The 21,625-nt window shown below is 39.7% G+C and overlaps 1 protein-coding gene across 1 annotated transcript in view; it reads right to left on the minus strand.

Annotated features, from left to right (window-relative positions):
• The window catches only part of EFCAB2 (EF-hand calcium binding domain 2), a 119,183-nt gene that overhangs the window by 49,444 nt on the left and 48,114 nt on the right, over positions 1 to 21,625 (minus strand). The window contains exon 2 of the mRNA XM_072732823.1: positions 4,413 to 4,497. Coding sequence (XP_072588924.1) covers positions 4,413 to 4,497 — 85 coding nt within the window. The remainder of the gene's footprint in view (positions 1 to 4,412; positions 4,498 to 21,625) is intronic.

Below are 21,625 nucleotides of genomic sequence, written 5' to 3' on the forward strand. Positions count from 1 at the left end.
ATCCAATCTGTCACAATATCACACATCATGTAGCTTTTCAGAAACTCCAATATATACACTTGTGAAAAAAATGAGAATGAAAATAGCAAATACTGCCTTAGATTTATTATAAAAATAGTTTTGACTTCCCAGACCCCTTAAAGAGTCCTTCCTATGAGGTGAAGGCGAAAAATAAATTACTCGACCAAGTCAAGAGTGGAGCCCAGGACCTCAAGGTTGCCTGTTGGAGCCAGGGGGAAGGCAGTAGGGACCCATTTCATGATGTTTTCCATAGTGGTACAGTTTCAAATTCGACCTTTCAAATTGTGCAGAGGTAGGGAGGAGAGAGCAACCACCACAAAACTCATATGTAAGGGGGCCCGGGTCTGTCCTACAAGGAAAACGGTGCCATTACCTACAGGGTAGGGGAGACACCGCCAAATGTGCTGGGAGCACCTCCAGGAACAGCTCTCTCCTGCCCAAACCAAGCCATTATCTGTCCTAGACTCTCACTCTTGTCCAATGCTTCTCTACGCCACTCTTTACATAGAATTCTGCCCTCAATTTTTTTTCCAGTTTTATTGAGAAAAACATTGACATGTATCAATGGAGTGTAAGTTTAAAGTGTACAGCATGACGGTATGATTTATGTATGTTAGGACATGATGACCATAATAGGTTCAACTAACACCCATCTTCCTATACAGACACAAGAAGGAAAGAAAGAAAGAAAGAAAGAAAGAAAGAAAGAAAGAAAGAAAGAAACAAAGAAAGAAACAAAGAAACAAAGAAAGAAGAGAAAGAGATCCTGTGATGAGAACTCTTATGGTTTACTCTCTTTACAGCTTCCCTATAAATCATACAGCAGTGTTAGCTACAGTCATCATGTTGCACGTTACATCCCTAGTACTCACCTTGTAACTAGAAGTTTGTACTTTTAATGAGTTTCCTTCAATCCCCCCGCCCACTATCCTCCATGCCCAGTAACCACAAGTCTGATCTCTTTTTCTGAGTTTGTTTTTTTGTTTGTTTGTATTTATATTCCACAAATACATGAAATCATATGCTACTTGTCTTTCTCTGGCTTATTTCACTTTGCATAATTCCCTCAGGATTCAACCATGTTGTCACAAATGGCAGGATTTCCTCATTTTTATGGCTGAATAATATTCCATTACATATATACCACAACTTCTTTATCCATTTATCCATCAGTGAACACGTATGTTGTTTCCATGTCTTGTTTTTTTCTAATTAAAATTTTTTCAATTAAGTAAAATATTTAAAAAGAAGAGTAATAAAGAGCCTAGTTCTATCAGATAGTTTATTTCACACTTACAGCAATTAGTATTAGACTGATCTAGCATAAGACTCAAAGGTAAAGCAACGGATCAGAATAAATTAGATCAGCCCAAATTAGATTCAATTATAGAAAATGCAGTATATTACAAACTAGGTGTGACAATTCATGATGCCAATAAAATAAATTGTTTGGCAATTTGGGGAGGGGAAAAAGTCTATATTTAGACCTTCACTTTTAATCATGTGCCAAAATAAATTCTAGCTAGATTAACTGTTTTTACAAAGAAAGAGCTGGCTGAGGCTGGGTAAGGCAGGACCACATCTCATTCATCACCGCATTTGTTCCTGGGGCCTGTCTGGGGCTGCTGCATAGCTGCCCAAACAGAAGGAACTACTCTGAGCTCCAACTCTGTTGCTAGCCCCTTGTGCCTTCTTCTTGGGCAAGTCATTTTGCTTCTCTGTCATATAAAGAGTAAATGGTAATGATGCCACTGCATGAGAACACTCATTATAAACTTTAGAGTGCTGTACAAACTAACAGAAGGAACAAAGATTAGAAAGCTACATCCATCCCTGTTGCTACTATTTGAATATGCATAGCATTGATATTTTAGTGTGAAAAATAATTCCAATTTTCTTGGTAACCCTCTTTATATAATAAAGTAGACAATCTAGGTTGTAAAAATATACACTTTCCCTTGGGGCCTCAGTAAAATTTTTAAATTTTGAATGGGAAAAAGATGCATCCCCATAAGCAAGTCTTTTTTTCCTGAATTAGCCCTTTTACCAAAAAAAGATCTGGCATCATGTTCTCAGAGATTTGGGAGTTTTTCTTTTCACTGCTTCTGTCAGGAGGCCCAAAGGCAGGAGATTAAGCAGGCAATGGAGCACAGCTAAAGACTTAGAATTTTATAACCCAGATATGACCTTGAGCAAACTATTTCCCTTTTCTTTGTCTCCAGAAACTGGAGATGCCAATTCTTACCACACAAATACAAAGGGTAAGATGAGGTCATGTCCATGAGGCCCCTGCACCCAACCACAGTTGGTTTGTCAGCCAGCATGCCTTGAGTAAATACCGGTTTCTCTTCTCTTCTCTCGTTGTCTCTCACAAAGCTCTCCTGGTCTCTGGCTTTCCCTGACCTCCCTAACAATCCTTCTCTCCCCTACTCCCAGGAGAACCCTGCAGCTTCAGCCAAGGGGTCTGGGGGAAAGGCCATTCAGGAATTTGGTCAGAGATTTGGTCATGCATATTGCATGCTCCCCACCCCATCCCAAACCCTATCACTGCCAACACCACCCTACCCGCTCATTTTCCTCCTAGGATACTCACAATCAAGGGTCACTCACTCAAGCCTGCAACGTGCCCCAAGCCCCTAGAGCCCTGGCAGGGCTGCAGCCCAGCATGTGGCCCGCACACTTCCTTGGCAATAGCTGAGCCAAGGCACACACGAGGTGACTGGGGGGGGGGGGGGGGGGGGGTTCTGGAACATAATTTCCAACCTTATCCCTTGCTGTGAGGCCCATAAACATGGATGAGATAGAAAACAAAACTTCATAAGGTGCTGCTATAGAGTAATGAATTGGCCTGCATCCCTCAGTACCCTCTCCTACAATCATACCTTGTGCCTGCAGGTGTAGAAAACTAAATGATACATATAGTGACAATCTGTCCCAAATAAAATACAATCGGTATAGTGCTCCTCCAGCTTGGCTCAAGTGTAGCACTTGGGCTCTTGACAAGTATCCGCCTATAAGCATCAAGCAGTTTCTTTCTAATTCTGCTTTTGTCACTGCCCACAGCTTTGCTGGCCTCTGGGTACTAGATTCTGAGTTTTGAGTCAGTAAGTCCACTAAATGTTCCTCATTTAGCCTGGTCTCCTGGGAGAAGAGTTTCATGGCTTCTCCGTGATGGATGGGGCATGGATCCTACAACTTTTCTTGTCCTCCTGGATAGTCTCCTCTGCCTTTTTCTTTTTCTCTCTGGTCTCAAACTATTCTGTGTCCTTTGTTCCATTCCTGATCTACCAGTATTGATGTCTCTCTCTCATCTGTTTATGTTCTTTCATTTGGGTTCTTTTTGTTCTTTTACTTCAGAGTGTATCATCATTTAAGCATTATTAATCTTTCTAAGTCATGGCTTGATAATATATACTTACTCATTTTATTTTATTTTTTAAAGATTTATTGATTTACTTGGGAGAGAGAGAGCACAAGCGAGAAGGGCAGAGGGAGAAGAAGAGAATCCCAAGCAGACTCCACACTGACTGCAGAGCCCAACACAAGGTTCAATCTCACAACCCTGAGATCACAACCTGAGCCAAAACCAAGAGTTCAAGGCTTCACTGATTATACCACCCAGGCATCCCGTACATATTTATTTTAAAAGCAAATCATGGGGATGCCTGGGTGGCTCAGCGGTTGAGCATCTGCCTTCAGCTCAGGGCCTGATCCCAGGACCCGGGATCAAGTCCTGATTTGGGCTCCCTGAGAGGACACTGCTTCTCCCTTTGCCTATGTCTCTGCCTCTCTCTTTCTCTGTCTCTCATGAATAAATAAATCTTTAAAAAATAAAATAAAATAAAAATAAAAGCAAATTCTGCTCATTCACTCAACAATTATTTATTGAGCACCAACTATATATCTAGCTACAGTAGAGCTCACCTACCCCACAGAATTTAGAGTCTGAAGGTTGAAATAGGCAATGTGGATACTCCTTTCACCAGACTATAAAGAATAAAAAACAGAATTGATGAAGCATTAGTTAGTGAAGACCTTTTACAGAGCACAGGAAAATAAAACATTTAAATAGCACAATAAGGGGCACCTGGGTGGTTCAGTGGGTTAAGTGTCCAGCTCTTGATTTCAGCTCAGGTCATGATCTCATGGGTCCAGAGATCCAGCCCCATTTCAGGCACCACACTCAAGCAGGAAGTCTTCTTGAAGGTTCTCTCCCTCTGCTCCTCCCCCCACTCACATGCCCACATATGCACTCTCTCTCAAATAAATAAATAAGTAGTATAATAAATCCAAGGACTGGAAAAGAAAAAAAAAAAAAAAACAAGAGCCCCTTTCTATCATATGAGTTGTATCAGTAATTTAGAGTTAGAGCAAAGAAAATATTGCCAAACCTCACATCCACTGTATTATTCGCCTCGTGGTCAAACACTTCAAAAGCGTCTTTGATTTTTTTGTGAAATTCCGCTACCACTAAATCTGTAAAAGATAAAGTAAATAAAAATCATTTTAATAAAACTTTACTTTTGAATGTCAAACAAAAATTTCAACTACTAAGCTAGAAATTCTCAATGAGGAAGAGCATGTGGAACACTTTCCCAATCTTAGCATCATGTAGCATGCTTAGCTTCCTCTAGAGATGTCAAGGAATGGACAGACTCTTGTTTTCTAAGGCATGAGACGCATACAAGACAGTAAAAGAGGTGCACTACTCTTGAGTACACAGCGTCATGGGTTTATGTGTATATATAGTCATAGGGCCACCATGCAGATCAACACAAAAAACACTTCCAATACAGCCTACGTTCTGTGTCAAGTAGTCTGGGCAGAGTCCCAGCCCAAGACGCAGAAGAAATCTGGCACTAAGGATACAGACTGTGGCTCACTCATGTGCCCGTCTGCTTGACTTTATTGTGTGTTTGAGGAGGTCTGAAGTTGGGGGTTGTGCAGCATGCAAAAGCGACATATGACACTCTCTCAAAGAGCTTTCAAACCAGTCTTGAGACCAAGATTTACTTATAAGAAACAATTTAATTTAAAAGTTATTTATTTAATAAACAGTTATTGAGTCTCTACTATGTGCTAGACACTATTCTGAGTGCAAACACTACAGCAAGAAACAAAAGTTCCTTGACAGAATTGCCTACCTCCACAGAGTTTTTATTGGGGGAGATATAGAAGTTTATATATATTTGGCAAAAATAGACTGTAAGTCAAATGTGCTGGAAAAAAAAAGCAGCGAAGAGGCACAAAGCATGTGGCATGAGGTGGTGGTTTCAGAAGGCCTCCTTAGTGACAAAGTGACATCTGCATAGGGGAAAGAGCCAGTCTTATGAATAACCTACAGGAGGAGTTTTTAGGCAAATAGAACAGCAGAGGCAGAATGGTAGGAAATAAGGTCAGAAAGGTGTGAGTTTGGGGGTGGAGGACAGAATTTATATGGTCTCTGTATACTCCTTTAAGGGCTTTGTCTTTTACTTTAAGTGAAATGATGAATCACTGGAGAGTTCTAAGCAGTGCCATGACATGGCCTGGCTTATATTCACTTCGGCTATAATGTTAAGAATATACTGAAAAGGGACGAAGGAGAGATCAGTCAGGACGTTATTGCAATATTCTAGAAGGAGACTAATGGTGGCAGGAACGAGGTTGCAAGCAGTTGGAAAGTCTCACTGGGTATAACACTGCCAATGCACAAAGTTGGTGTCTGCTTTTAAAATTTAAGGTCATTTCATTTATTTCTTAAGTTTTCAAATTCCAGTTAGTTAACATGCAGTGTATAGTTTCAAGTGTACAATATAGTGATTCAACACTTCCATACATCAACCACTGCTCATCACAACTACACTCCTTAATCCTCATCACTTATTTCACCCATCTCACCCTCCCAACTACACTCTAGTAACTAGCGGTGCATTCTCTATAGTTAAGAATCTGTTTCTCATTTGTCTCTCTTTTTTTATTTTCCCAATGCTTGTTTGTTTTGGCTCTTAAATTCCACATAAGAGTAAAATCATATGGTATTTGTCTTTCTCTGACTGACTTATTTCATTTAGCATAATACTCTCTAGCTCCACCATGTTGGTGCAAATGGCAAGATTTCATTCTCCTTTATGGCTGAGTAATATTCCATTGTATATACATACCACATCTTCTCTATCCATTCATCAGTGAATGGACCCTTGGGCTGTTTCCATGATTTGGGTATCGTAGATGATGCTGCTATAAACAGCAGAGTGCATGTATCCCTTTAAATTAATATTTTTATATATGTGCTGCCAAAGCGAGCACAGTATTTTTGTATTCTTTAGGTAAATACCTAGTAGCGCGATTGCTGGATTATAGGGTAGTCCTATTTTTAACCTTTCAAGGAATCTCCATACTGTCTTCCAGAGTGGCTGCACCAGCTTGCATTCCCACCAACAGTGCAAAAGCATTCCCCTTTCTCCACATCTTTGCAAACACCCACTGTTTCTTGTGTTCTTGATTTTACCCATTTTGACAGGTGTGAGGTAATATTTCATTGTGGTTTTTATTTGTATTTCTCTGATCAGTGATTTTGAGCATCTTTTCACGTGTCTGTTGGCCATCTTCAGATCTTCTTTGGAAAAATATCTATTCGTGTCTTCTGCCCATTTTTAAATTGGATTATTTGTGTTTTGCATGTTGACTTTTATAAGCTGTTTATATATTTTGGATACTAACCTTTTATCAGACGTGTCATTTGCAAATATCTTCTCCCACTCCAAAGACTGGCTTTTAGTTTGGTTGATTGTTTCCTTCACTGTGCAGCAGCTTTTTATTTTCATGAAGTCTGAATAGCTTATTTTTGCTTTTGTTTTCCTTGCCTCAGAAGACATATGTAGAAAGAAGTTGCTACAGCCAATGTCAAAGAGGTTACTACCTATGTTCTCCTCTAGGATGTTTATGGTTTCAGATCTCACATTTAGGTCTTTTAGCCATTTCAAATTTACTTTTGTTGGTGTAAGAAAGGGGTCCAGTTTCATTCCTCTGCAGGCTGCTGTCCAGTTTCCCAACACCATTTTTCTTTTTCTCATTGGATATTCTTTCCTGCTTTGTCGAAGATTACTTGACCATACAGTTGTAGGTTCATTCTTGGGTTTTCCATTCTGTCCCATTGATTATGTGTCTGTTTTTGTCCCCGTACCATACTGTTTTGATCACTACAGCTTTGTAATGTAACTTGAAGTCCAGAATTGTGATGCCTCCAGCTTTGCTTTTCCTTTCCAAGATTCCTTTGGCTATTCAATGTCTTTTGTGGTTCCACACAAATTTTAGGTTTGTTTGTTCTAGCTCTGTGAAAAAAAATGTTGTTGGTATTTTTATAAGGATTGCATTAAATGTGGAGATTGCTTTGGGTAGTACAGACATTTTCACAATATTTGTACTTCCAATGCATGGACATGGGATGTCTTTCCATTTCTCTGTATCATCTTCAGTTTCTTTCATCAGTGTTTTTTTTTTTTTTGCAGTTTTTTAAAAAAATATTTTATTTGCATTCAATTTACCAAAATATTGTATAATATAACATCCAGTGCTCATCCCTCCTTAGTGCCCATCATCCAGTCACCCTATCCCCCCACTCCTCTCCTTCTGCATGCTTTGTTTCCCAGAGTTAAGAGTCTCTCATGGTTGTCTTCCTCTCTAATTTTTCCCCACTCAGCTTCCCTCCTTTCCCTTATGGTCCCTTTCACTATTTCTCATATTCCACATATGAGTGAAACCAGATGATGATTGTCCTTCTCTGATTGACTTACCTCACTCAGCATAATACCCTCCAGTTCCAACCACGTCAAAGCAAATGGTGGGTATTCATCCTTTCTGATGGCTGAGTAATATTCCATTGTATATATAGACCACATCTTCTTTATCCACTCATCTATCAAAGGACATCGTGGCTCCTTCCACAGTTTGGCTATTGCGGACATTGCTGCTATGAACATTGGGGTGTAGGTGTCCTGGCGTTTCACTGTTTCTGTATCTTCGGGTTAAATACCCAGTAGTGCAATTGCTGGGTTGTAGGGTAGCTCTATTTTTAACTTCTTGAGGAACCTCCACATTGTTTTCCAGAGTGGCTGCACCAGCTTGCACTCCCACCAACAGTGCAAGAGGGTTCACCTTATTCCACATCCTCTCCAACATTTGTCGTTTCCTGTCTTGTTTAGCCATTCTCACTGGTGTGAAGTGGTATCTCATTGTGGTTTTGATTTGTATTTCCTTGATGGCAAGTGATATGGAGCATTTTTTCATGTGTTTGTTGGCCATGTGTAGGTCTTCTTTGGAGAAATCTTTCATCGGTATTTTATAGTTTTCAGAATACAGGTCTTTCACCTCATTGGTTAGGTTTATTCCTAGGTATCTTATTATTTTTGTGCATTTGTAAATAGGATTGTTTTCTTTTTTTTTTAATTTTTTTTAAATTTATTTATGATAGTCACACAGAGAGAGAGAGAGAGGCAGAGACACAGGCAGAGGGAGAAGCAGGCTCCATGCACCGGGAGCCCGATGTGGGATTCGATCCCGGGTCCCCAGGATCACGCCCTGGGCCAAAGGCAGGCGCCAAACCGCTGCACCACCCAGGGATCCCTGGGATTGTTTTCTTAATTTCTTTCTGCTGCTTCATTATTAGTGTATAAAAATGCAACAGATTTCTGTACATTGATTTTGTATCCTGTGACTTTACTGATTTCATGTATCAGTTCTAGCAGTTTTTTGGTGGAGTCATTTAGGTTTTCTATATAAAGTATCCTGTCATCTGCAAATAGTAAAAGTTTTACTTCTTCCTTTCTGATTTTAGATGCCATTTATTTCTTTTTGTTGTCTGCTGTAGCTAGGACTTCCAGTTCTATGTTAAATAATAGTGGTGAGAGTGAACATCCCTTTCTTGTTCCTGACCACAGAGGAAAAGCACTGAGTTTTTCCCCGTTTTGGATATTAGCTGTGGGTTTTTCATAGATGTTCTTTATTATATAGAGATACGTTCCCTCTGAACCTACTTCGTTGATGGTTTTTATCATGGCATTTAATTTTAAAGTCATTTAAAAAGTATATCTTCTTTTATTTGCAGGTAGTCACATCAGATGAGTTTTCCTCATATCCTTTATATTTCTGAAATTTATGGGACGCCTGGTGGCTCAGCGGTTAAATGCCTACCTTTGGCCCAGGGAGTGATCCTACGGTCCAGGGATTGAGTCCCTTGTCAGGCTCCCTGCATGGAGCCTGCTTTTCTCTCTGCTTCTGTCTCTGCCTCTCTGTCTGTGTCTATCATGTATAAATAAAATTAAAAAAAAAAAAAAGAAGAAGAAATTTATCCTTTGAGGAGCTTCCAGGTTTGGTGAACATGTGGAGGTCCTTAGACAGTAGACCCACCTAAAGAAGACATGGAAGCTGCGCACCCTTATCCTCATACCTCCGCCCTATGTATCTCTTCTATCTGGCTATTCCTGGGTTAGAAGCTTAGGAAGAATAATGGAGGCTCGATACAACTCTTGCCTGGAGTTGTAAATACTTCCTACAACATGCATGATATGTGGTTCTCCAGCCTTTGTCTGCTGAGCTCTGCAAGATAGCGAACTCCACACAGGCAGCCTACCTCAAAACTGGACAGAAAGTTCTATTATAAAATCTGATCTATATTGTACTGGTGTCACATCCCTAAATCAAGTACAAATGACTTTCACGCTAACCAAAAATTCTTTGGAGGGGAATTATTCTAACCTTTAATCTGGGCCTAAAATAAAGCATACATGCACACCCATGTGTAAGAAAGGCAATTCAGCAGGTGTGAAGAAAACATTACATTTAGGAAGAAAGGAAAGGAAAGGAAGGGAAAGGGAAAGGGAAAGGGAAAGGGAAAGGGAAAGGGAAAGGGAAAGGGAAAGGGAAAGGGAAAGGGAAAGGGAGGGAGAAAATCATCCTTTTTCTGGAGATTTGGTAAATAGTCAATTCTATTTTTTTCTACAGTTTAAAAATACATTTTACTCTTTCATATGTATGAAATTTATTTTGACCAGATTCAAAGTGACAAACTAACTTCTAATCTTAGTTTAGTAATTTCTAATTCACTAAGCATTTGATTTATTTCCTCCTACTTTATGATACGATCTAGTGTCTTATTTGATGGAGATTACTTCTATTGACTAGCTATTCTGATTCCATTCTGATTTGCATTTCTAGTCTTATGCTATTATCATACTATTTTACTTGTTGCCACTATATTGGCCTTCTTTTTAGGAATGTTCATTAATATTTTCACCAGGTTATTCTTCCAAAAGAAATTCATAAATTCAAATAAAATTTAGAAATTTCAGTAAATACCATTGGGAGTTATTTACTATCGTAAGGAAGCTATACATTAAAAAGGAATTAACATTTTAAAATATGTAGTCTTCACGTCTAGGAGATACATGTTAGATATACACCCCTTTTTATATCTCTAAATTAAATATTGCACGTTATGGCTTTCCTCACATGAGTCATATACAACTCTCCAAGAAGGCTATGCTTGAGTATTTTATGATACACATAGATACAATACATATAAAAGATATTGTGAGGGAATTTTTTTAAAAATTCTGTTATTTCTGGCAGTCTGGGTCAATTTTGAGTGTTTTATTGATGCTATTTATGTCATATGCATCTATTTCCTGAAACTATTTATTAAGTATAATCTTTTTTCAGTTGATTAATTTATATCTTCTGATAATGCATTTTGTCTTTCCTTCCAAAATTTATACTTTTTATTCACTCTTCATGACTTATGGCCCTGACCAACTACCAAAGCAACTTTAAGGCATGAAGTGGTAATGATCCTTTTTGGTTTTTAAAAACATCATTACTACTTAATACATTCAAGTGCCAGTCTTTGAGCAGCAAACCTCGTGCTGATTGTGTTCCAAAAAAGGTATCATTTCCAACTGAAGGCAGCATCCTTCCATTCTTCCACCTAACTTTATATATTAAGAACAGAAACTGGGGATCCCTGGGTAGCTCAGCGGGGTGGCTCCTGCCTTTCGCCCAGGGTGCGATCCTGGAGTCCCGGGATCGAGTCCCGCGTCGGGCTCCCGGCATGGAGTCTGCCTCCCTCTGCCTGTGTCTCTGCCTCTCTCTGCCTCTCTCTCTCTCTGTCTCCATCTATCATAAAATAAATAAATAAAATCTTTTAAAAAAAAGAACAGAAACTAGCTTTTAACACCCTCGTTAAAATATTTTCTACATTTTCTATAGTGCACTCTGTTTCACACCCAATCTACAAGATGCTTCGCAATAAAAGACTCCAATGAGCAACATTTCTGGGCAACCTTGAATACTGCAAGTCTTCTGGAGATGTGCAATGTATACTCCTACATTAAAGTCTTCAGGATGTTCTACAGTGAAGACACCTGTTCACTTTACCACAGCATTTCCCAAATGTGCTTGATCACTGAATCTTTTTCCAACTATCATTACTAGGGAATAATTAACATCTCCCTTGAAATCTGGGAATTCCCTAACTCAAGAATCCTCACCTACTGGCCATTGGCAAGATGTGAATGGATGAGAGGGGCACCAAAAATACTGATCCTCTCATCTTTCTTTCATTGTGGCCAGATGAGGTCACACAGCTGACAGCATGTATTCCAGGGCTTCCCAGAAGGAGGCTCAGAGGAGTATAGGATCTTATGGCATGTCCCTTGTTCTGCACAGGTGGCAAGCACATCAAATGTCATCAGACACTCACTTCCCTACATTGCCAAGATGATCTACCACATGGGCTCCCATTTCAGAAGCCATATACCACAAGCACCACTTTCCACCAAGGATGAAGGACCACGGAGCTGCTGGAGAAGTTCGTGTTCCAGATGTCCAAGGAGCATAGTGTGTAACCCAATGTGTGCTCAGGGATTGAGGGGACCGATGGCTCAGCCCCAAATCTCTATCTTCACATAAAACAATCTACTTCTATCCCTCTGCAGCTAATGTGCCCTTTTAGTAGCTTGCTACATGGCTCTAACAACACACACATGTTATATAAATTAAGTCTTCATCATTACTTTGAAATAATTGATATGAGAAAGTTCAAATGAATCAGAAAACAATTTGCATTATCACAAAATTTTTTATATTATATTTGTCCATTAAAGGATACATTTTTAGATTCTATAAATATAATTTCAACTTTTAAAAAAAGATTTTATGTATTTATTCATGGAAGACACAGAGAAAGAGACAGAGACATAGGCAGAGGGAGAAGCAGGCTTCCTGTGGGGAGCCCAATGCAGGACTCGATTCCAGGACCCCGGGATCACTACCTCAACCAAAGACAGATGCTCAACCACTGAACCACCCAGGTGCCCTCTTATTATTTTTCAGTGGTTGAGAAAAAATGCTTTTACATGTTTGTGTGAACAAAGCTTCTCATTGGAGGTAAACTAACAAAAAACTGAAGCATAAAATCTGATATTTCAAAGTATTCTGTGGAGAGTCTCCTGGTTGGTTCAGTTGATAGAGCAGGCAGCTTTTGACCTCAGGGTCCTGAGTTTAGGTGTAGAGCTTTCTTTAAAAATATAAAAATAAAGAGATGGAGTTCAAGATGGTGGAGGAGGAGGAGACCTTAGTTTCGTCTGGTCCCAGGAATTCAGCTCGGCATTTATTAAATCATGCTGAACACCTGCGAACTAAAGAGATCTAAGAAAAGAACAGCTGAAACTCTACAAATAGAAAAGTGACTCCATTCTGCAAGATAGGAGGTGCGGAGAAGTGAATCGGAGAGGATCTATGGGAAGATAAACCATGGGGGTGGGGGAGAGCCTCTGGTAGCCGCTACTGAAAGTTATGTAGCAGCAAAGGGCAAAATCGGAACTTTTAGAAATCTGCTCCGGTAAGGGACATCCCTGCCTGAAGGACGTTCAGGTGGCCAGGCGCGGTAGAATGCTATGGTCTCAGGATCTCTGGGGGGTGCCTGAGTACAGCAGAGTTCCCAGGCATCGGAGCAGGAAACCGGCTGCAATCAGCGAGCCCACCAGTGGGCTTTCAGCTAGGAGTGGCCACAAGCCTCCAACAGCAGCATGGTCAGTCCACTCCCCGAGCAGGGGCTCAGCAATGGACCCCGCGACATGCACCTGCACACTGTAGGAGTCTGGGCTGGGGTGTTTAGGGACTCGAAGTGGGGTCATGTGCCTGAGATAGAAACGCTGGGTCACAGGCTGGGTGAGCACGGATTACCATCGGGACAGGAAGACAGGAGTGATGGACTGCTTTTCCCTGAGAGTGCACTGAGAAGTGGGGCCCCAAGCTTTCGCCTCTGGAGCTGGAGAACGGAAGGCCACCATTTTCACTCTCATCCTCTAAAGTGATGCGGAAAGGCTTCAGGGAACAAAAGCCACCTAGAACAATCCAGTACAGACTGCTTAGCCTACCCGCCCCCAGCCTACCCCGCCAAAGACCAGTGCAGTTCTGCCCAGGCAGGGCAAAGACACCTAAGAATCAGCGCAGCTGGCTCCTTCCCCAGAGGGCTCAGCAAGGACATCCAGCCAGGATCAAGATTACTTATCACTGAAACTGCAAAACTCCAGTGCTAGGGGAATACAGCACACAAAATTCATGGTGGTTGTTTTTCTCCCTATGATTCTTTAGTCTTTTGGTTTTTGTTTTTTTTTCTCTTTTTCAACCAATTTCGTATTTTGTCAACTTTTTTTTAAAAATCTTTTCTAATTTTCATTTTTACAGTTTCATTCTACCCTTTCATTGTATTTAACTTCATCTTGTATATATATAAATTTTTCTTTAAAATTTTGGGATGCAGTTTCTTCCAGCAGACCAAAATACACCCAGAATCTAGTGTATGGCTCTATTCTCTTCAAGCTGTCTGATCATATTCACTTTTTGTTTTGTTTTATTTTGTTTTTTTCTTTTTTTCCTGTTTTGTTAAAAATTTTTTTAATTTTCATCTTTAATTACATTCTATCCCTTCAATGCATTTAATTTTAGTTTTGTGTATATGTTTTCTTTCCTTAGAATTTTGAGATGTAGTTTCATCTAATAAACTGACCAAAATACACTCAGTATATAGTGTATAGCTCTGTTCTGTTCACCTTTCTGTTTATATTTCTTCTTTTTGTTGTTGTCTTTTAATTTTCATTTTACAATTACATTCTATCCTTTCATTGTATTTTATTTTTTATACATAATGTTTTGTTACCATTTTGGGATCTAGTTTCTAACAAATGGACCAAAATACACACAAGAACCAGTGTATTGCTCTATTTCATTCACCTGTTTGAGTATATTCTCTCTCTCTCTCTCTCTCTCTCTCTCTCTCTTTGGTTTTAGGTCTCTTCTGATTTGTTTAGTGTATATTTCTCTGGGATTATTGTTGCCATTTTAGTATTTTATTTGCTCATCCATCTATTCTTCTCTGGGTAGAATGACAAGATGGAAAAACTCACCTCAAAAAAGAGAACAAGAAGCAGTACTGACTGCCAGCGACCTAATCAGTATGGACATAAGTAAGATGTCAGAACTAGTGTTCAGAATGACGATTATAAAGATACTAGCAGGGCTTGAAAAAAAGCATAGAAGACACGAGAGATTTCCAATCTGGAGAAATCAAAGATCTAAAATCGAGTCAAGTTGAAATCAAAAAGGCTGTTAATGAGATGCAATCAAAAATGGAGACTCTAACTGCTAGGATAAATGAGGCAGAAGAGAAAATTAGGGATCCTGAGGACAAAATGATGGAGAATAAAGAAGGTGAGAAAAAGAGAGATAAACAACTGCTGGATCACCAGGGGAGAACTGGAGACATAAGTGATACCATTAAGCAAAACAGTATTAGAATAATTGGGATCCCAGAAGAAGAAAGAGAGAGAGGGGTTAGAAGGTATATTGGAGCATATTATAGCAGAGAATTTCCCTAATCTCAGGAAGGAAAGAGGCATCCAAGTCTAAGAGGCACAGAGAACCCCTCTCAAAATAAATAAAAATAGGTCAACACCCCAACATGTAACAGTGAAACAAAGAGAAAATCCTGAAAGCAGTTCAGGACAAGAAGTTTGTAACCTACAACGGTAGAAGCATTAGACTTGCAGCAGACCTCTCCACAGAAACCTGGCATGTCAAAAAGGACTAGCATGATATATTCAGGGTACTAAATGAGAAAAATATGCAGCCAAGAATACTTTTTCCAGCGAGGATCTCATTCAAAATAGAAGGAGAGATAAAAAGTTTCCAAGACAAACAGAAACTAAAAGAAATGGTGATCACAAAACAAGCCCTACAAGAAATATTAAAAGGGATCCTTTAAGTAAAGAGAGAGCCCCAAAGAAATGTAGATCAGAAAGTAACAGAGTCAACATACAGAAACAGTGACTTTACAGGTAATACAATGACACTAAATTCCTATCTTTCAATAGTTACTGAGTGTAAGCAGGCTAAATACCCTAATCAAAAGACACAGGGTATCAAATCAGATAAAAAAGCAAGACCCATCAATATGCTCTCTCAAGAGCCTGATTTTAGACCCAAAGACACCTCCAGATTTAAAGTTAGAAGGTGGAAAACTATTTATCATGCTAATGGACATAGAAAGAAAGCTGGCATGGAAATCCTTACATCATACAAATTAGGTTTTAAACTAAAGACTATAATAATAGGGAGGGAGGGGCAAGATGCTGGAAGAACAGGGGTCCTCAACTCACCTGGTCCCACAAACTTAACTAGATAATTTTCAAAACATCCTGAACACCTACAAATTCAATCTGAGATTTTTAAAATATTTTATGTATTTATTCATGAGATATACAGAGAGAGAGAGATAAGCAGAGACATACGCAGAGGGAGAAGCAGACTCCATGCAGGGATCCCAATGTGGGACTCGATCCTGGGACTCAAGGATCACACCCTGAGCCGAAAGCAGATGCTAAACCACTAAGCCACTCAGGTGTCCCTCAGTCTGAGATTTAAAGAGAGAACAGCTGGAATGCTACAGAGACAAAAATTTTCACTTCTAACAAGGTAGGAAGGCAAAAAAATAAAGTAAAAAAGAATAAAGTGGGGGAGGGGAATCATGACTAGCTGGGCTAAAGCAGAGCAGGAAAAGCCTCTGAGGCAAGAAAGCACAGCCCTGGGGAAGTGGGAACTTTAAAAATCCGTGCCAGAGTTTCCCCCGATGGTAAAGTGTTTAGCAGGGAAATTGGGCAGAATCGCGGGAGGGGCAGTGAAGCCTCAAGACTCCTGGAGTCACTATAAGAGGAGGGGCGCCTGCAGGAAATCTCACCAAAAACCACATCCAATACTGTATAGGGCTGGAGCGCCACAGCCCTCTGGGGCATTTGGGAGAAGCCAGTCAGTTAGGCAGGCCAGCTCCAGGCGGAGGTGGCTGTGTCACGTTCCCTTCAGGAGACGTGGTCCCCGGGAGCACGGGTCCAGAGGCACAGGGCCCTGGATCCCAGGGTGCCCAAGAGGACGACAATGCAAGTGATCCTTCATTTCCCCTGGGACAGGTGGAAGTGGGGAGAGCACAGAAAAGCAAGAACTCTCCTGCTGCTGGGCACCTCACAAGCTGTGCAGATCAGTGCATCTGTGCCTGCCCCCAGAAACATGTAGGCCAGTGTGGACTGGGAGACTGTGGTTAGTTACTTGCAGGAAGTTCAACTCCAGAGCTGGAAATCGGGCCACCGCCATTGTTGTTTTTCAACTTGTTTCACCTTGTGCCAGGGAGAGGCAGAGCCTCTAGGGAACAAAGGCCTCACAGGACAAACTGCTCACACTGAGCACCACTCCTGGCAGGGGCGGGACATCTCCACCCAGGCACAGACACCTGAGAATCAGCACAGCAGACCCCTCCCACAGAAGAACTGCTGGAAGAACAAAGGAAGAGCAAGTTTATTGACCAAGCAGCACTGGAAAGCTCCAGGACTGAGGGAAAATAGTATACAGATTCTAGAGGGTCTTTCTTTTTCTTTTTCCATCATGACTCGTTTTTATGTCAGACTAAAACTTTCCAATATTTTCTCTTTTCCCACCTTAACTACAATATTTTATCAGCTCTTCATTTTTAGTTTTTTCCTTTTTTGACTTTCATATTTCTATAATTACAAGTCTTAGATATATTTTTCACTTCTGGATTCCCTCCAACGTATTCAATTTAATTTTGGTGATATACAAGGTATGGGTATTTGTTTTTTGTTTTTTCTGCCTTGTTTTACAATGGTGGACGTTAGTACCTTCTAAAACACGACCAACATACACCCAGAACCAAGTGAAATACTGTGTTGGTTCATTCTGTGAGATTATATTCTCTCTTCCTTTCCATTCTGCCCCCCTCTTTTATCTTGTTTCTGTTTTTGTGGTCAATGTTGGGGTTTTATATAAGTATTGCTGGTTTATTATAAATTAGGGATTGACGATGGTCAATCTAACATACAAAACAAAATACACTCACAACCAAGAGGATCACCCTCTAGGACCCCTCAGATAGACTACATTCTCTCTCTACTACCACCTCCTCACCACCACCATACCCCCCCCTTTTTTTCTTTTTCCTCTTTACTTCTTTTTTTTCTTTTTTCTTCTTCTTTGTTTTTGGTTTCTGGCTTTTTATTTTTCTTACAACTTTGTTTTAAAAATCGCTTTTCTTTTTAGTGGTCATTTTATTTTCTTCTGTTCTTCTTTTTCTTTTATTTTCTGGTCTCTGACCTCTTCAGAATCATCTAGCTATATTTTACTTCAGTTGTGGTTGATATTCTTGACTCAGCCTGCTCATATAGCCCCACTGCGCTGGACAAAATGACTAGAAGGAAGAATTCATGACCAAAGAAAGAACTGGAAACAATACTCACTGCCACAGAGTTACAGAATTTGGATTTCAATTTGATGTCAGAAATTCAATTCAGAAGTACAATTATAAAGCTACTGGGCTCTGGGAAAAGCGTAAAGGACTCTACAGGCTTCATTACTGCAGAATTGAGATCTAATCAGGCCGAAATTAAAAACAGATTAAATGAGATGCAATCCAAACTGGATGTTCTAACTGCTAGGGTTAATGAGGTGGAAAAGAGAGTTAGTGACATAGAAGACAAGTAGATGATAAGGAAGGAAGCTGAGGAAAAAAGAGTAAAACAATTAAGAGCCCATGAGAAAAGGCATAGGGCAATAAATGATAGCCTGAGAAGGAAGAATATATGTCTAAAAAAAAAAAAAAGAATATATGTCTAATTGGAATTCCAGAAGACACTGAGAGAGAGAGAGAGGGGACTACAAAGTATATTTGAACAATTCATAGCTGAGAACTTCCCAAATCTGGGGAAAGAAACAGCATTCAGATCCAAGAGATAGGATCACCAAAAAAAAATCAATAAAAAACATTCAACACCTTGACATTTAATAGTGAAACTTGCAAATTTCAAAGATAAAGAGAAAACTCTATAGTAGCTCGAGACAAGAGACTCTTAACTTATATGGGGAGAAATATCAGATTAATAGCAGACCTCTCCACAGAGACCTGGCAGGCCAGAAAGGGCTGGCATAATATATTCAGGATACTAAATGAGAAGAACATGCAGCCAAGAATACTTTATCCAGCAAGGCTGTCATTCAGAATAGAAGGAAAGAGAAAGAATTTCCATGATAGGCAGAAACTGAAAGAATACGTGACCATCAAACCGGCTCTGCAAGAAATATTAAGGGGGACCCTGTAAAAGGAAGAGGGAGCCCAAAGAAACAATCCACAAAAACAGGGACTGTATAGGTAATACAATGACAATAAATTCATATCTTTCGATAGTTACTCTGAATGTGAATGGGCTAAATGATCCCATCAAAAGATGCAAGGTATCGGACTGGATAAAAAAGCAAGACCCATCTATATGCTGTTTACAAGAGACTCATTTTAGACCTAAGGACACCTCCAGCCTGAAACCAAGGTGTAGAGAACCATTTACTATTAAAATGGTCTTCAAAAGAAAGCTGGGGTAGCAATCCTCATATTAGATAAGTTAAAGTTTATGCCAAAGACTGTAGTAAGAGATGAAATGAAGATGGACACTATATCATACTTAGAGAGTCTATCCAACAAGAAGACCTAACAATCATGAATATTTATGCCCATAATGTGGGAGCCGCCAAGTATATCAATCAATTAATAACCAAAGTAAAGACATACTTAGATAATAATACACTAATAGCAGGAGACTTCAACACGGCACTTTCAACAAATGACACGGCACAAATCACCAAAGAAACAAGCCTTAAATGATAAACTGAACCAAATAGATTTCAGAGATATATACAGAATTTTCCATCCAAATGCAACTGAATACACATTCTTCTCAAGTGCACAGGGAACTTTATCCAGAATAGACCACATACTGGGTCACAAATCAGGTCTCAACCGATACCAAAAGACTGGGATTGTACCCTGCAAATTTTCAGACCACAGTGATTTGAAACTAGAACTCAATCACAAGAAGAAATTTGGAAGAAACTGAAACACATGGAGGCTAAAGATCATCCTACTAAAAGATGAATGGGTCAACCAGGAAATAAGAGAAAAATTTAAAAGATTCATGGAAACTAATAAGAATGAAGATACAACTGTTCAAAATCTTTGGGATACAGCAAAAGCAGGCCTAAGAGGGAAATACATCCCAATACAAGCCTCCCTCAAATTATTGGAAAAAACTTAAATACACAAACTAACCTCTGACCTAAAGGAAGTGGAGAAAGAGCAGCAAGTAAAATCTACATCAAGCAAAAGAGAGTTCTCAACAGAACTCAATGAAATAGAGACCAGAAGAACTGTAGAACAGATCAAAAAAACCAGTTGGTTCTCTTTAAAAGAATTAATAAGACAGATAAACCCCTAGCCAGCCTTATTAAAAAGAAAAAAAGACTCAAATTAATAAAGTCACGAATGAAAGAGGAGAGATCACAACCAATACTAAGGAAATACAAATGATTTTAAAAATGTGTTATGAACAGCTATATGCCAATAAATTAGGCAATCTAGAAGAAATGAATGCATTTCTAAAAACCTACAAATTACCAAGACTGGAACAGGAAGAAATACAAAACCTGGACAGGCCAAAAACCAGTGAGGAAATTGAAGCAGTCAACAAAAACCTCCCAAGACACAAAAGTCGAGGGCCAGATGGCTTCCCAGGGGAATTCTATCAAATGTTTAAAGAAGAAATAATACGTATTCTTCTAAAGCTGTTTTGAAAGATAGGTATGGAGTATTTCCAAACTCGTTTTTATGAGGCCAGCATTACCTTGATTCCAAAACCAAAGACCCCACCAAAAAGGAGAATTATAGACCAATATCCCTGATGAACATGGATGCAAAAATTCTCACCAAGACACTAGCCAATAGGATCCAACAATACATTAAGAGGATTACTCACCATGACCACGGGGGATTTATCCTCGTGATGCAAGGGTGTTTCAACACTCGTAAAACAATCAACGTGATAGATCACATCAATAAGAGAAAAAAAAAAGAACCATATGATCTTTTCAGTAGACGCAGAGAAAGCATTTGACAAAATACAGCATTCATTTCTGGTCAAAACTCCTCAGAGTGTAGGGATAGAGGGAACATTCCTCAATATCTTAAAAGCATTTTATGAAAAGCCCACAGCAAATATCATTCTCAATGAGGAAACACTGAAAGCCTTTCCCCTAAGATCAGGAACATGACAGGGATGTCCACTCTCACTACTGTTATTCAACATAGAACTAGAAGTCCTAGCCGCAGAAATCAGACAACAAAAAGGAAAAAAAGGCATTCAAATTGGCAAAGAAGAAATCAAACTCTTCCTTTTCGCAGATGACATGATATTATATATAGAAAACCCAAAAAGAGGGCAGGGCAGTCTGGGTGGCTCAACGGTTTAGTGCCACCTTTGGCCTGGGGCCTGATCCTGGAGACCTGGGATCGAGTCCCATGTCGGGTTCCCTGCATGGAGCCTGCTTCTCCTCCCTCTGTCTCTGCCTCTCCCTCTGTCTCTCTCTCTCTCTGTGTCTCTCATGAATAAATAAATAAATAAAGTCTTTTTTTAAAAGAAGAAGAAGAAAAAAAAAGACTCCACTCCAAGATTGCTAGAACTCATACAGCAATTCAGCAATGTGGCAGGATACAAAATCAATGCACAGAAATCAGTGCCCTTTTATACACTAACAATGAGAATGAAGAAAGAAAGAAATTAAGGAATCAATCCCATTTACAACTGCACCCAAAACCCTAAGGTACCTAGGAATAAACCTAACCAAAGAAGTGAAGGAGCTATACCCTAAAATTACAGACCATGGAAAACATTCCATGCCCATGGAACAGAAGAATGAATATTGTGAAAATGTCTATGCAAGCCAGGTCATTTTACACGTTCAATGCAATCCCCATCAAAATACCATGGACTTTCTTCACAGAGTTGCGACAAATAATCTTAAAATTTGTATGGATTCAGAAAAGACCCCAAATAGCTAGAGGAATATTGAAAACCAAAGCCAGAGGCACCACTATGACGGATTTCAAGCTGTATTACACAGCTGTGATCATCAAGGCAGTATAGTACTGGCACAAAAACAGACACACAGATCAATGGAACAG

Source organism: Vulpes vulpes, chromosome 13 (genome assembly GCF_048418805.1).
Source record: "Vulpes vulpes isolate BD-2025 chromosome 13, VulVul3, whole genome shotgun sequence".
Lineage (NCBI taxonomy): Eukaryota > Metazoa > Chordata > Mammalia > Carnivora > Canidae > Vulpes > Vulpes vulpes.